We start from the raw sequence: 16,616 nt of genomic DNA on the forward strand, positions 1-16,616 counted from the left end.
TTTTTTCCCACAGTCACCCCTGCTAAGAATTGTAACAATAGCACCTTCAATGATCAAGTTTTGACGCAGATCCTATCTTTTTATTTCATTCATAATGCCTGATGTTTATTTTCTTCCTCTCCTTCACAGCACTGTCTGGGCCCTGGGGACCAGAAAGTTGTTAATCATGAGAATGGCTCCATGAAACAAAAGCACATGCCACTCACATTTTGGCTCTCCAGAGAGATCTAGTTTGGCACCATGACTGGGACAGCCTTGCATACAATCCATTGTCTTGTTCTGGGCCTTCAGGAACTGGAAGCTGAAGTCTAGCCTAAGGGGACCTTTGGAACCAGAGACCCTTAAAGCAGCTCCACATGGTGACTCACCAACCTCACAGTCATAATGTGATGTTGATATCACCATATTGTTCCTCCACTTCACAAGAAGCATCACATGTTAAGGGAGAGATAAGTTGGGTGGTTAATGTGCATAACAACCAGGCCTCATGGAGTATGTGCACATAATCCAGCCATGAAGAGGGAAGGGTGTAATTTCCTGGTCAACACATGTAAGCGCCCAACATGTCTTGGAGAAAGTCTATATATATACTGTACATAAACAAAAAATTGTACAATCACCAGTCATTATGCATAATCCCAACAGGACTTGGGCAATATGCATATATCAGTTTTGCACACTCTCTGGCCATAATCCATAATCTCTAACAGGCTCTGAAGAATGTGCAATGCCCTACCCTGTTCTAGAAGGTTCCCACATGGTGCACTATGCAGGCACAACATCTCCTTGGGTTTCTGCAGAGAGAAAATGAAGTACTGTATATATCAATTACACACTGAAGGGGATCTTGAAAGGATTCTGAAAGACTTTTGATGCCCTACTCAGTTGCCCAGCACACAATCCTGGTATTCCACACCACAGAGTGATAGGAAGGGCAGCAAAGTCCTTGCATGGCTATCTGGTTGGGGCTGATGGGAGTTGCAGCCCAAAACATCTGGAAGGCATCTGCTCTGGAAAGGCTGTCTTAAAAGACAAGCTTGTTTCTAACCAACCACTGTAACGGCAAAAAAAAAAGTCACTTTAAAAATGGATAACAATGCCTAGGATATAGTGCTCAACCCTACTGAAGAAGTATTTTCAGTTGCCTTGAAATCTCATATCACTGAATAAATTAACCTCCAGCAGCAGGAGAACAGCAACACCCAAAACAAGTGCAGAACAGGTGAAACTTTTACCATTTTCCTGCTCTGCTTTTGCTGCTGCTCCCCATGAAATTAGAGGAGAGGTGCTGGACCATACTTGGAGGACCCTGGACTCACCCACCACAACTTTACAGCAGCTGGCCTTAATGCCAGACTTCTGGGTGGGGTGGGGAGATTTAAAAGAAGAAAAATTGGGTTAATGTGAGTGATTTGGGGGCTAGGGAGGATATTGTTGCTGTTACTATTTATTGCATTTATATCCACCTTTCTTTCCAAGGAGTTCAAAGCAGCTTACATGGTTCTCCCCCTCATTTCAACAACAACCCTGTGAGGTAGGTTAGGCTGAGGTACAGTGACTGGTCCAAGGTCACCCAGTGAGATTCATGGCTGTGTGGGGATTCAAACCCTGGTCTCCCAGGTCCTAGCCCAACGCTTTTGGTGTTGAGTTTTTATTTTTATCTGCTAGTCAGTAGGTTGGAGTCTTGTTTTGTTTACTGTTAGCATGCTGCCAAAGTATTCTATCACTGTTATGGGGGACGCTGGTGCTGTTGTTGCTTGTTCTTCTTTTCCTAATACGTTGTATAAGTTTAGCAAGCAAACAAATGGGTAAGATGATATCTGCTTTGTGACTTACAGCATCTCATGTCACTCAGCACTAGGCAAAGAGAACTGTTTTCCTTCACTTTAACTACAGTGCTGGATCCATTGATGAGGCAGCAGAATGCTCTCAAGATGCTGAGTTTCAGGATAGCTCTTATGTTTCCAGCTTGGCTGACTTTCAATGAGCTATTTTTGGTGGCTTGTAATAACAGCGAAGTCTCTCAAGCACTGGCATGCAATAAGGAATCTGTGTAACCCGCAATCGTTATTATGAAATTTCCCTCAGTGGCAATGTACCAATTTTACAGTTTCACCAGGTAGGAGGAAAGTCAGCCAATCAGAATTAGTCTCAAAATATTCCCTCCTGCTCAGACTGGCTGTGTTCCTGTGGAGCTTCTTCATCAAAAACTAATCACACTGGTTTCTGAACCACCTTCACCATCCCTCACTCCCTTATATCAACCTTTCCCAACCCCCAACTGTCTTCTCCTCCTCTCACCAGATGCATGTAAGGTACAAAGTACCCCAGAACGGCAGTTGCAATCCCGAAAGCCCAGATCCGGTAGGTCTTTTTCCTGAAGACTCTCAGGCTGAAATACTTCCGCATCTGCGATGCACATTGCTGCCGCCAGCTCCGGCTGTCTAGCTTCACGTGCTCCACATCGTGGGGGTCAGAGGTCGAAGGGAACATGGGACGGAAAGTTAGGGACAAGAAGATCTGGACGAGCATAAAGGCGCTGAGAACTTGGAAAGTGTGGGCCAGCCCAATGGCCCTGCCAACAATCTTCAAGAGGAAAGGCAGGCCCATGGAGAAGACGCAGCTGCCAGCCGTCACCAGGCCATTAGCTAAGCCTAGGCGCCGCTTGAAGTAGTGACCAAGGATGACCAGAGAGGGCTGGAAGGCAAAGGAGCTGCCACAGCCGAAGAGGACTCCATAAGTGAAATAACGGACTTCAAGAGACCTGTTGGAAACAAATAAACACCAGTTACTTTCCATCATCACCATCGTCGTTGTCGTGTCTATGTTCTTACGCCATCTGATGAAGCCTATTTTATTCTGACAGGCCTTTGGGAACTGACTGTTATTTTTTAAAGAAAGGGCTTTCAATAGTGCTATGCTGTTTTTATTATCTGTATTCTAATATGTTTGATTTTTATATTGTTTTAATCCTGTTAGGGTTCAATTATCTTTCAATGATTATCCTTTATATGTTTTCAGCTTTTTTGTAATTTATCTGTGTTGTCTGAATTTGTGTAAGCTGCCTTGAGTTTGGGGAAAAGGAGGGATATTAACAACATCAATAACAACAGCAACAACAAAAACAACAGCAACATGTGTCTTCAGCATTCGTTGAAAGCTCTACAATGAGGGTTTCAGATGCACCTCAGGTATGTGGGGAGTTTAACAACTTAGGTTTAGTAAACTAAATCAAAGTAAAAGTAACACAGTGAAAATCAGATAAGCACATTAAAACCAGATTCAAGGATACAGTATCATAAAAGGGCTCTTCTCAAACATACTATCCCAACCTAAGCTGAACACACACCCTAAAGGAAAGAAGGGCAACTCATCCAGCCAATGATGTTACTCAAATGCCCAGGGGAGCAAATCTATTTGCCTGGTGCTGAAAAGATGAGGAAGTTGGTTGTTTTGGGCCAGTCATACTGCCTCATAGCCAAACAGTATACATTCTAAAACTTCTCAATAAATAAACAAAAAATTCTGAGGGGGGTTTTTTGGCCCACTTTTGTCATGCTGCAGTCCCTCTTGATAGCAATAATGCGGTAGCATTGGGGAAGCATTGCAGAACAAGTAATAAAGCAGAACAAATCCACCATTAATGCACTATTGTGTCAAGAACATGTTGCAGAAGGCAGTTGCAGTAACGACAGCAGTGTGGAGGAGTCCTCTGCCTTGCCCTCAGGTTTAGATTATCTCTCCAAGGTCACTATACAGTCGTACCTTGGAAGTCGAATGGAATCTGATCTGTAAATCCATTCGACTTCCAAAGCATGGCTTCTGATTGGCTGCAGGAAGCTCCTGCAGTCAATCGGAAGCTGTGGAAGTCCCGTCGGATGTTTGGCTTCCGAAAGAACGCTTGAAAACCAGAACAGTCACTTCCGGGCTTCAATCGTTTGGGAGCCAAAACATTTGAGAACTAGGCTGTTCGAAAACCAAGGTACGACTGTACTTTTAAGGCTTTAGTTGGACAATATCTTGCCTGGTTTCTCTTCTGGAGCTGAATACTGGGTGGGATCCAGCCAAAGCTGTGGCATTTTAATCTTAATGATTTCAGTGGGACACTTTAAACATGTCTTTAGTTTTTTATTCTCCTTTTTTAAAAAAATACCACTTGTTTACAATAAGTGCTTAGCTCTCTTGCTTGAAGTGAGTGGAGTTGAAAATGAAATCTGAATTTAATACAAGCCAATACAATGAAGTCAACATTTACATAATCTCTTAACAGTGCCTAATTATGGCTGGATTGTATCCAGAGATTTTAAGATACTTTACAATGTTACATAAAAGTGGTATTCCCACCCCCAACCTCAAGTCATAACAACATGATTTATTTCCATTATTTTCCAGCAGTTTATGGCGTTGTGTTTTTTAAACTTGAGGATTCTGGTCATAGCCTATAATTTGAAGCTTGGCTGGAGGAGTTACAGGTTATAAAGGACAAATGGAATGGAATTCTTGGCCGCCCAACGATGCTTCAAAGATAGAGGAAGACTGAATGGTTTCAATTGTGCTGGCCTGTAAATCTGTTGAAAATCTAACCTGCAACTTGCAGCAAGCATGAAAGCCTCAGACATTCTGAAACCCTAAAAATAAACAGAAAAAGAACTCTGTTTTGGTCGGAACAGCACATTGCTGAGGGGAAAATAAGTATTTTATGGCAAGAATGCATTCTTCGCTCAAAACCCATTTAATATCCTGATGTTTCCTTTTAGTATGCATAGCCAAGCAAAGCTTGCAAGGGCCATTTGTCATTGTGTTCTGGCTTACATAAAAACATGAACCTCCTCTGTTTTTTAATGTTAATGTTGCGTTTAGCAGTTATTAATGACTTTAGTGTGGCAGGAAAAAAAATCTTCTTTTGAAAGCTGAAGGATGTGGCCATCTGGGCAATAGTTCAGAGAAGATGGTCTATTTCCAAGTAGGCAGATGGCTATTATTGGCAGTTCAGGTTTTCTCCAGATTGACATTTGCTCTGATTGAGCACTGAAGAGCAGGTTTTCCCTAGGAAAGGAGCGGGGAAGGAGGAAACCACTTGGACCCCTGCTTTCTGGGCAGAGGATAAGTCAAGTGTGGACAATCCCTGAAAGGACCCAAGAGGCTTTCAGAAGATGCTGATCCTGCTTCAGCTGAACTTGTTGTTGGGCCCAAGTCCCTCTAGCATTCAACCGGCACTAAAAGCTTAGACCAGGGTAACCACCGTGATGGTCCTCTCTAAATGTTTTGGACTACCACAGTCAACATCTTCAACCAGCATGGTCAATGGCCAAGGACAATGAGAGTTATAGGCCATGACATCTTAAGAGCAGCACCACAATGGTTAAAATGCTCTAAAAGGCATGGGAAAAGTTTTATGTCACTAAACATTTGAACATAGGTGGCTGAATGCTTGTAAATTTCAAAGCAAAACAAGGCTGACTGAAAGTTTCTGCATACTCAGAGTACACCCTAGGCATGCAGATTTAATTTTATATAGTAAGAGAATATTACTTGGGGACAAGATTACTGCAGTGTGTTTTAAGTGGGGCTTCCCTTGTGCTTGATCTAGAAGCTGCAGTTAGTGCAGAACGCTGCAGCACAACATAAAAGTAAGAAAGGCAACTCTTCACTGCATGAAGAGGGAACTTCTGGGTTCAGACTGAATGTCAATGACAGGAAGTTCTGTTCTTGCTGCTGCCTTTGATTTGGGGGAGATGGGATTCATATGACTTGCCCAACCGCTTCGTTAAAATCCTGGACTCACGTATGAGCTAAGAATGGAATAGCAGAACCAGACCCTGTAGAAGTAATCATCTCCTACATCAATGCAAACTATTGCAACAAACTTTGCTACCTTCCTTGTTGGGACACATAATACTTATATTGAAAATAATGGGGCCACTTTATTTGATGTGCATTGCCTCTCCTTTCTTGTTACCTTATCTCCTATTAGATATACTATTTTATTTACTTCCAGGATTTTATCCTTTTTTTCCTATTTGTTCTACATTTTGAATCTTCTATTGCATTATGTGAAAAACCAATAAAATTAAAGTTAACGGACATGACTGACTAGGTTTATCCATTTCAGTGGGTTTGCTCTGAATAGGACTTCATTGAAACAACCAAAGGGTTTACAGTTAGGCGGGTTGTGCAAGCCTAAGAATTGCATTTATGGCTGAAGGACACTGAGAGTCAGCTGGGGTCGGGTAAATGAGGAGAAGGGGAAGAGAGAACTAGGCTGGCTGAGCCTAATAATACCCTGGGGTTGAGCAGTAGGGTTGTGAAGGGAATGTGTACGTGATGAGGTTGAAATATATCCTTTCCTCTTGCATCTTAGTAGAGGGGAAAGGTGCCCTCTGCAAGTCTCTAAAATAACTAGAAGGCTCCATGTTTCAGGCTGGCTAGAGCCAGGTACACAGGACAATATCTTCTCCTGGGCCCTCAATTTGCACCCCTTCTTAGGCTGAGTTTCCTGAATGTGCAACGTTCTGCAAATGCATGCCCCTCTGAAGGGTGTCAACAGAATCAGGCACTTCAGAGGGTTGCTTGCATGCATGGGATGGACCACCTAAGATGCATGCCACAAACTGGCTTTGTCTAGCATTATCCCATAAGAAACAGCTGCTGGATTGGGCCAATGGCTCATCTAGCCCCAACACTGTACTCACAGTGGCTAACCAGATTCTTGTGGGAAATCCGCAAGCAGGACCCAAGCACAAGGGCACTTTCCTGTCCTGTGGTTCCCAGAAACTGGTATTCAGAAGGATACTGCCTCCAACCATGGAAGGCAGAGCATAGCCCTGTTTGGGGAAGTTTTTAATATCTGAAGTTTTATTCTGTTTTTAATTACAGAAAGGTAGCCGTGTTGGTCTGCCATACTCAAAACAAACAAACAAACAAATTTCTTTCCAGTAGCACCTTAAAGACCAACTAAGTTAGTTCTTGGTATGAGCTTTCGTGTGCATGCACACTTCTTCAGATACACTTGAAACAGAAGTTGCCAGATCCCTTTATATAGTGAGAAGGTGGGGAGGGGTATTACTCAGAAGGGTGGTGGGAATGGGTGATTGGCAGATAGCTGTGATGAGCCTGTTGACGACTCTTAACGACTGCAATAGGTCTTACAGGAAAAAGCAAGGGGTGAGGTGAGAAGGTGAAAAATAGCTTTGTCATTTATAATGAGATAAGAATCCAATGTCTTTGTTCAGACCAGGTCTCTCCATGGTTTTAAGTTTGGTAATGAGTTGCAATTCAGCAGCTTCTCTTTCCAGTCTATTTCTGAAATTCCTTTGTAGTAAAACAGCTACTTTGAGATCTTGTATAGAATGTCCTGGGAGATTGAAGTGTTCTCCTACTGGTTTCTCTGTCTTGTGATTCTTGATGTCCGATTTATGTCCGTTTATTCTTTGGCGTAAGGTTTGGCCTGTTTGTCCAATATAGAGAGCTGAAGGACACTGTTGGCATTTGATGGCATATACAATGTTAGACGATGAGCAATTAAATAGTCCCGAGATGGTATGTGTGATGTTGTTGGGGCCAGTAATGGTGTTGTCCGGGTGTATGTGGCAGCAAAGTTGGCATCTGGGTTTATTGCAGGCTCTGGTGCCAGTGTCCGTGTTACGTCTGGTTGTAGTATTATTGTGGGTTAGGAGTTGTTTAAGATTGGGTGGCTGTCTGTAGGCAATGAAAGGTCTTCCTCCCAGAGCTTGAGAAAGAGAACTATCATTGTCCAGGAGAGGTTGTAGATCTCTGATGATGCGTTGTACTGTTTTAACTTGGGAGCTGTATGTGATGACTAGAGGTGTTCTGTTATTTTCTTTTTTGGGTCTGTCTTGCAGCAAGTTCTCTCTGGGTATCTGTCTGGCTCTGTTGATCTGTTGTCTAACTTCATCCGCTGGGTATTTTAGTTCTAAAAAGGTTTGCTGTAGATCTCTTAGGTGAGAGTCTCTGTCTGTAGAATTGGAACAGATACGGCTGTAACGTAGTGCCTGGCTATATACAATGGACTGTTTGGTATGTTTGGGATGGTAGCTAGAGGCATGTAGATATGTTTGTCGGTCAGTTGGTTTACGGTATAAGGTGGTGTCTATGCGTCCATCCTGTATTTTTATAGTAGTGTCCAAAAAATGTATTTCTTGCATAGATTGATTCATTGTTAGGTTGATTGTGGGGTGAAAATCATTGAATTTCTGGTGGAAGGTGTCTAGGGTCTGTTGACCATGTGTCCAGATGATAAAAATATCGTCAATGTATCGCAGGTACAAGAGAGGTTTGAGTGGGTAGGGGTTTAGGAAACGTTGTTCTAAATCTGCCATGAAGATGTTGGCATACTGTGGGGCCATGCGGGTGCCCATTGCTGTGCCGCTGATCTGAAGGAACAGGTCATCACCGAATTTGAAGTTGTTGTGGGTAAGGACAAATTGGCAGAGTTTGGTGGCAAAGTCCGCTGTGGTTTTATCTGAAATGGTGTTCCTTATAGCTTGTAAACCATCGTTGTGTGGGATGTTGGTATACAGAGATTCCACATCCATAGTAGCTAGTATAGTATTGTTGGGAAGATTATTTAAAGATTGTATTTTCCTCAGAAAATCTGTGGTGTCACGTACATAGCTGGGAGCACTGATGGCATATGGTTTCAGAACAGAGTCCATATAACCGGAGACACCTACTGTAATAGTGCCAATACCTGAAATGATGGGGCGTCCTGGATTTCCTGGTTTGTGTATTTTAGGTAGAAGATAGAAAGTTCCTGGTCGAGGTTCTGTTGGTGTGTTGGTGAGGATCTGTTCTTGGATGTGTGGGGGTAGCTCCTTAACAATCTTGTTCAGTTCTTTTTTGTATTCTTGTGTGGGGTCTGAGTTCAATTTTATGTAAAAGGCGGTATTGGAAAGTTGTCTGTGAGCCTCCTGAATGTAGTCAGTTTTGTTCATGATGACGACAGCTCCACCTTTGTCTGCTTCTTTAATTATAATGTTTGGGTTGTTTCTGAGGTTTTCTATGGCTCTCCTTTCAGCATGGTTTAGATTTTGTTGTAAGCGATGGTGTTTTCTGGTCACATCTGTTTGGATTCTGTGGCGGAAGCAGTCAATGTACAAGTCCAGTGTGGTATTGCGTCCATCAGAAGGGGTCCATGTGGAGTCCCTTTTTTGTGTAACACTTTTTCGGTGGTAGTTGGTGGTCAGTGTTCTGTTGGGAGGGTGGTTGTTGTTCTCCAGTGGGTTGAGAGGTGTTGTGTTGTGAAGTTGTTGCTTGTTCTGCTTTGTCTTGTTGTTGTGAGTGTTGAAAATACTCCTTCAGGCGTAAACGGCGGAAAAATGCTTCCAAGTCCCCGCAGAACTGAATCATGTGTGGGGATTTGGCAGGGCAGAATGACAGTCCACGTGAAAGGACTGATTCCTCAGCTGGGCTGAGTGCTTGCTGTGAGAGATTGACAATATTGTTGATCTTGTTTTGATTAGTAGCCTGTAGGTTGGAAAGGTTAGAGAGTTTCTTGTTTTTCTGTTTTTTCAGTAGCTCCAGTTGAGAGTGGTAAATGTTTTGTTTTTCCTTTTGGAACTCTTGCCAAGCTTGGTGGTTCCTGATAGAGTTGTCCAATACAAGGAGTTCCTCCTTTATTAGTTTCTGTTTAGAGTAGAGAACGCTGATCAGATGTTTGAGCAGCTTCTTAGAGAAAGTGTTGCATAGTTTTCTTGCATATTCAGTGGGATACGTGGATTGTAGAGGGTTCTTAATTCTAAGACCCTTGGGTATAATGTCCAGGTTCTTGCATTTAGTAAGAAAGAAGATATCAGTCTGTACCTGTGCAAGTTTCTTGGTGAGGTTGATGGACTTCCATTTCATGCGGCTCAATGTGGTGCCTTCCATAGTTCCAGTTACAGAAAGGTAGCCGTGTTGGTCTGCCATACTCAAAACAAACAAACAAACAAATTTCTTTCCAGTAGCACCTTAAAGACCAACTAAGTTAGTTCTTGGTATGAGCTTTCGTGTGCATGCACACTTCTTCAGATACACTTGAAACAGAAGTTGCCAGATCCCTTTATATAGTGAGAAGGTGGGGAGGGGTATTACTCAGAAGGGTGGTGGGAATGGGTGATTGGCAGATAGCTGTGATGAGCCTGTTGACGACTCTTAACGACTGCAATAGGTCTTACAGGAAAAAGCAAGGGGTGAGGTGAGAAGGTGAAAAATAGCTTTGTCATTTATAATGAGATAAGAATCCAATGTCTTTGTTCAGACCAGGTCTCTCCATGGTTTTAAGTTTGGTAATGAGTTGCAATTCAGCAGCTTCTCTTTCCAGTCTATTTCTGAAATTCCTTTGTAGTAAAACAGCTACTTTGAGATCTTGTATAGAATGTCCTGGGAGATTGAAGTGTTCTCCTACTGGTTTCTCTGTCTTGTGATTCTTGATGTCCGATTTATGTCCGTTTATTCTTTGGCGTAAGGTTTGGCCTGTTTGTCCAATATAGAGAGCTGAAGGACACTGTTGGCATTTGATGGCATATACAATGTTAGACGATGAGCAATTAAATAGTCCCGAGATGGTATGTGTGATGTTGTTGGGGCCAGTAATGGTGTTGTCCGGGTGTATGTGGCAGCAAAGTTGGCATCTGGGTTTATTGCAGGCTCTGGTGCCAGTGTCCGTGTTACGTCTGGTTGTAGTATTATTGTGGGTTAGGAGTTGTTTAAGATTGGGTGGCTGTCTGTAGGCAATGAAAGGTCTTCCTCCCAGAGCTTGAGAAAGAGAACTATCATTGTCCAGGAGAGGTTGTAGATCTCTGATGATGCGTTGTACTGTTTTAACTTGGGAGCTGTATGTGATGACTAGAGGTGTTCTGTTATTTTCTTTTTTGGGTCTGTCTTGCAGCAAGTTCTCTCTGGGTATCTGTCTGGCTCTGTTGATCTGTTGTCTAACTTCATCCGCTGGGTATTTTAGTTCTAAAAAGGTTTGCTGTAGATCTCTTAGGTGAGAGTCTCTGTCTGTAGAATTGGAACAGATACGGCTGTAACGTAGTGCCTGGCTATATACAATGGACTGTTTGGTATGTTTGGGATGGTAGCTAGAGGCATGTAGATATGTTTGTCGGTCAGTTGGTTTACGGTATAAGGTGGTGTCTATGCGTCCATCCTGTATTTTTATAGTAGTGTCCAAAAAATGTATTTCTTGCATAGATTGATTCATTGTTAGGTTGATTGTGGGGTGAAAATCATTGAATTTCTGGTGGAAGGTGTCTAGGGTCTGTTGACCATGTGTCCAGATGATAAAAATATCGTCAATGTATCGCAGGTACAAGAGAGGTTTGAGTGGGTAGGGGTTTAGGAAACGTTGTTCTAAATCTGCCATGAAGATGTTGGCATACTGTGGGGCCATGCGGGTGCCCATTGCTGTGCCGCTGATCTGAAGGAACAGGTCATCACCGAATTTGAAGTTGTTGTGGGTAAGGACAAATTGGCAGAGTTTGGTGGCAAAGTCCGCTGTGGTTTTATCTGAAATGGTGTTCCTTATAGCTTGTAAACCATCGTTGTGTGGGATGTTGGTATACAGAGATTCCACATCCATAGTAGCTAGTATAGTATTGTTGGGAAGATTATTTAAAGATTGTATTTTCCTCAGAAAATCTGTGGTGTCACGTACATAGCTGGGAGCACTGATGGCATATGGTTTCAGAACAGAGTCCATATAACCGGAGACACCTACTGTAATAGTGCCAATACCTGAAATGATGGGGCGTCCTGGATTTCCTGGTTTGTGTATTTTAGGTAGAAGATAGAAAGTTCCTGGTCGAGGTTCTGTTGGTGTGTTGGTGAGGATCTGTTCTTGGATGTGTGGGGGTAGCTCCTTAACAATCTTGTTCAGTTCTTTTTTGTATTCTTGTGTGGGGTCTGAGTTCAATTTTATGTAAAAGGCGGTATTGGAAAGTTGTCTGTGAGCCTCCTGAATGTAGTCAGTTTTGTTCATGATGACGACAGCTCCACCTTTGTCTGCTTCTTTAATTATAATGTTTGGGTTGTTTCTGAGGTTTTCTATGGCTCTCAACACAACACCTCTCAACCCACTGGAGAACAACAACCACCCTCCCAACAGAACACTGACCACCAACTACCACCGAAAAAGTGTTACACAAAAAGGGACTCCACATGGACCCCTTCTGATGGACGCAATACCACACTGGACTTGTACATTGACTGCTTCCGCCACAGAATCCAAACAGATGTGACCAGAAAACACCATCGCTTACAACAAAATCTAAACCATGCTGAAAGGAGAGCCATAGAAAACCTCAGAAACAACCCAAACATTATAATTAAAGAAGCAGACAAAGGTGGAGCTGTCGTCATCATGAACAAAACTGACTACATTCAGGAGGCTCACAGACAACTTTCCAATACCGCCTTTTACATAAAATTGAACTCAGACCCCACACAAGAATACAAAAAAGAACTGAACAAGATTGTTAAGGAGCTACCCCCACACATCCAAGAACAGATCCTCACCAACACACCAACAGAACCTCGACCAGGAACTTTCTATCTTCTACCTAAAATACACAAACCAGGAAATCCAGGACGCCCCATCATTTCAGGTATTGGCACTATTACAGTAGGTGTCTCCGGTTATATGGACTCTGTTCTGAAACCATATGCCATCAGTGCTCCCAGCTATGTACGTGACACCACAGATTTTCTGAGGAAAATACAATCTTTAAATAATCTTCCCAACAATACTATACTAGCTACTATGGATGTGGAATCTCTGTATACCAACATCCCACACAACGATGGTTTACAAGCTATAAGGAACACCATTTCAGATAAAACCACAGCGGACTTTGCCACCAAACTCTGCCAATTTGTCCTTACCCACAACAACTTCAAATTCGGTGATGACCTGTTCCTTCAGATCAGCGGCACAGCAATGGGCACCCGCATGGCCCCACAGTATGCCAACATCTTCATGGCAGATTTAGAACAACGTTTCCTAAACCCCTACCCACTCAAACCTCTCTTGTACCTGCGATACATTGACGATATTTTTATCATCTGGACACATGGTCAACAGACCCTAGACACCTTCCACCAGAAATTCAATGATTTTCACCCCACAATCAACCTAACAATGAATCAATCTATGCAAGAAATACATTTTTTGGACACTACTATAAAAATACAGGATGGACGCATAGACACCACCTTATACCGTAAACCAACTGACCGACAAACATATCTACATGCCTCTAGCTACCATCCCAAACATACCAAACAGTCCATTGTATATAGCCAGGCACTACGTTACAGCCGTATCTGTTCCAATTCTACAGACAGAGACTCTCACCTAAGAGATCTACAGCAAACCTTTTTAGAACTAAAATACCCAGCGGATGAAGTTAGACAACAGATCAACAGAGCCAGACAGATACCCAGAGAGAACTTGCTGCAAGACAGACCCAAAAAAGAAAATAACAGAACACCTCTAGTCATCACATACAGCTCCCAAGTTAAAACAGTACAACGCATCATCAGAGATCTACAACCTCTCCTGGACAATGATAGTTCTCTTTCTCAAGCTCTGGGAGGAAGACCTTTCATTGCCTACAGACAGCCACCCAATCTTAAACAACTCCTAACCCACAATAATACTACAACCAGACGTAACACGGACACTGGCACCAGAGCCTGCAATAAACCCAGATGCCAACTTTGCTGCCACATACACCCGGACAACACCATTACTGGCCCCAACAACATCACACATACCATCTCGGGACTATTTAATTGCTCATCGTCTAACATTGTATATGCCATCAAATGCCAACAGTGTCCTTCAGCTCTCTATATTGGACAAACAGGCCAAACCTTACGCCAAAGAATAAACGGACATAAATCGGACATCAAGAATCACAAGACAGAGAAACCAGTAGGAGAACACTTCAATCTCCCAGGACATTCTATACAAGATCTCAAAGTAGCTGTTTTACTACAAAGGAATTTCAGAAATAGACTGGAAAGAGAAGCTGCTGAATTGCAACTCATTACCAAACTTAAAACCATGGAGAGACCTGGTCTGAACAAAGACATTGGATTCTTATCTCATTATAAATGACAAAGCTATTTTTCACCTTCTCACCTCACCCCTTGCTTTTTCCTGTAAGACCTATTGCAGTCGTTAAGAGTCGTCAACAGGCTCATCACAGCTATCTGCCAATCACCCATTCCCACCACCCTTCTGAGTAATACCCCTCCCCACCTTCTCACTATATAAAGGGATCTGGCAACTTCTGTTTCAAGTGTATCTGAAGAAGTGTGCATGCACACGAAAGCTCATACCAAGAACTAACTTAGTTGGTCTTTAAGGTGCTACTGGAAAGAAATTTGTTTGTTTGTTTGTTCTGTTTTTAATGTTCTGTTGAAAGCTGTCCAGAGTGGCGGGGAAAACCAAGCCAGATGGGTGAGGTAGAAATAATAAATTCTTATTATTATAGCCCTCGTGGCTAGTTGCCATTATTCTCCATGAAAGTGGACCTCTGCATTGCAAGTGGACCTCTGCAGTTGATCTGAAGTTACAATCAGGAAGAGAAAAACACAGTGCAGGATCTGGGTCCTCCTCCTCCTCCTCCTGCTCCTCCTCCTTCTTCGCTAAAACACCAATTGCCTTGGTTTGGTAACAGAGTATAAGAAGAGCCCTAAAGCACAATTCACACCAGACATTAATGCTGGACAGTGATGCAGGATCAAAGTTCTGAAGACTTACTTGGTGAAGGAGCTGGAGAAGAGCCCTATGAAGGCAATGGCCGCTCCCGAGGCAGCCGTCGTCCTGCAGCCGATCCGGTCGGTGAAGATGCTCACGATAGGAGAGCAGAAGAATATCATCCCCATGCCCAAGGATCCAACCCAGGCTGCAGATGGGAAAAGAGAGATGGGAGGAGAGGAAGGTGAGAACGGCACCTGGTAAAAGCAAGATCCAGTTGGGCATCAATGGCAGTAAAGAAGCCAAGGTGCAGTTAAGTCCTTTTAGACTCCAGACCAGTGATGGGTAACATTTTTTTCCTCCCAAGGGTCACTTTCCCTTGTGGGCAGCCTTCACAGAAGTGGGCGGGGCCAGGCACAAAAATGCAGGAAAAGCAGTAAATGCTACCTTTCTGCAGGAGGCTTTCTACACACAAACTCCTCTCTATCCTTCATCCAGACAAGCAAGAGGCATTAGTATCAGGCGGTAGTTCATGTTCTGAGGACTTCAAGACTGGATTATTGCAATGCGCTCCTCATGGGGCTTCCCTTGCACTTGGACCTAGAAGCTGCGGCTAGTGCGGAATGCTGCAGCACGATTGCTGACAGGAGTGAGACGTTGCCAGCATATAACACCTGTGCTCAGAGACTTGTGCTGGTTGCCAATTTTCTGCCTGGCCAAGTTCAAAACGTTAACTAAAAGTATACAAAGCCCTTCACAACTTGGGACCAGCTTCCCTGAGATGCCTTATCCCATATATGCCCAGTTGACCACTTTGACTCATAAAACTGGCCCTGGTCTAAGTGCCACATATTAACCATTCCGTATTTGTAAGAACTCAATATTTTAATGTGGCAGCACTCATGTTTTAGCTTATCATTGATTTTAATTATTATTTTTTATGTCTTAAATAGCTGTTTTTGACTGCTTTTATGGGGAAAAAATATTGTTTTGTTCTTTTCATAAATCGCTTTGAGTTTTTTGAGCTGTTTATTTTTTTTACAATCAAGCTGCAAATAAATTTTATGAAATAAATCAATATTAACAGAGTTAAAGAACACATTTCAGCCATGCAAAAACAATCAAGGTGTGAAGAAGGACCGGTGACAGGTGTGATGTCAGGAGAGTTCCAAAGGCCAATAGATTCAAATGAGAAGAAACAAAATTCTTTTTTTCCAAATAATTTTTGGGGAAAACTTTTCCATCATACAATGCAATAAAAAACATATTAATCTAAAAAAAGAAGAAGAAAAAGAGTGAAGAAAATTCAAAGCCCTCTCTGAAAGGTAGATCTTAAACCTTGTCTCACACAGAAGGGGGTGGACCCAACTGGTTAGAGTGTGATGCTGATAACGCCAAGGTTGTAGGTTTGATCCCCGTACGGGACAGCTGCATATTCCTGCATTGCAGACTTGATGATCCTCAGGGTCCCTTCCAGCTCTACAATTCTATGATTCTCTCAAACAAAGATTGGAGGAGGTTGATTTGCAACAAAATCTTACTACAGGTGGAGGTACATGTTCCCCGATAAATCAGGGCATTACATTTATGTCCCAGATACCTCGATATCTGTCTACCTTATCGGTTGCGTCGCATAGATTCGCTTTTGTTAGAGCCAGATTTAATGTGTTCCCCTCAAATGTGCTGAGTAATAGATTTTCTAACGGTAAAACCTCTGTTTTATGCGCATGTGACAGCAAATCAATAGAATCCCTTTATCATATCTTGTTTAATTGTCCTTTATATATTGTTCCCCGATCAAGGATTCTGAGTTCAATCATCTTGGAAACCATTACTAAACCACCTGAATTACATCTAGCCTATTTACTCCAAGACATTGACTCTTATAGAACATTACAGGTTGCCAGAT

At 42.7% G+C, this 16,616-nt stretch overlaps 1 protein-coding gene across 1 annotated transcript in view; it reads right to left on the bottom strand.

The window, feature by feature from the left end:
• The window catches only part of SLC16A2 (solute carrier family 16 member 2), a 97,588-nt gene that overhangs the window by 3,146 nt on the left and 77,826 nt on the right, over positions 1–16,616 (bottom strand). Inside the window, exons 2-3 of the mRNA XM_053374993.1 lie at positions 14,771–14,915; positions 2,302–2,764 (exon numbers count right to left, since the gene is read on the bottom strand). Coding sequence (XP_053230968.1) covers positions 2,302–2,764; positions 14,771–14,915 — 608 coding nt within the window. The remainder of the gene's footprint in view (positions 1–2,301; positions 2,765–14,770; positions 14,916–16,616) is intronic.

The sequence above is a fragment of the Podarcis raffonei genome, chromosome Z, assembly GCF_027172205.1.
Source record: "Podarcis raffonei isolate rPodRaf1 chromosome Z, rPodRaf1.pri, whole genome shotgun sequence".
In the NCBI taxonomy this organism is placed as follows: domain Eukaryota; kingdom Metazoa; phylum Chordata; class Lepidosauria; order Squamata; family Lacertidae; genus Podarcis; species Podarcis raffonei.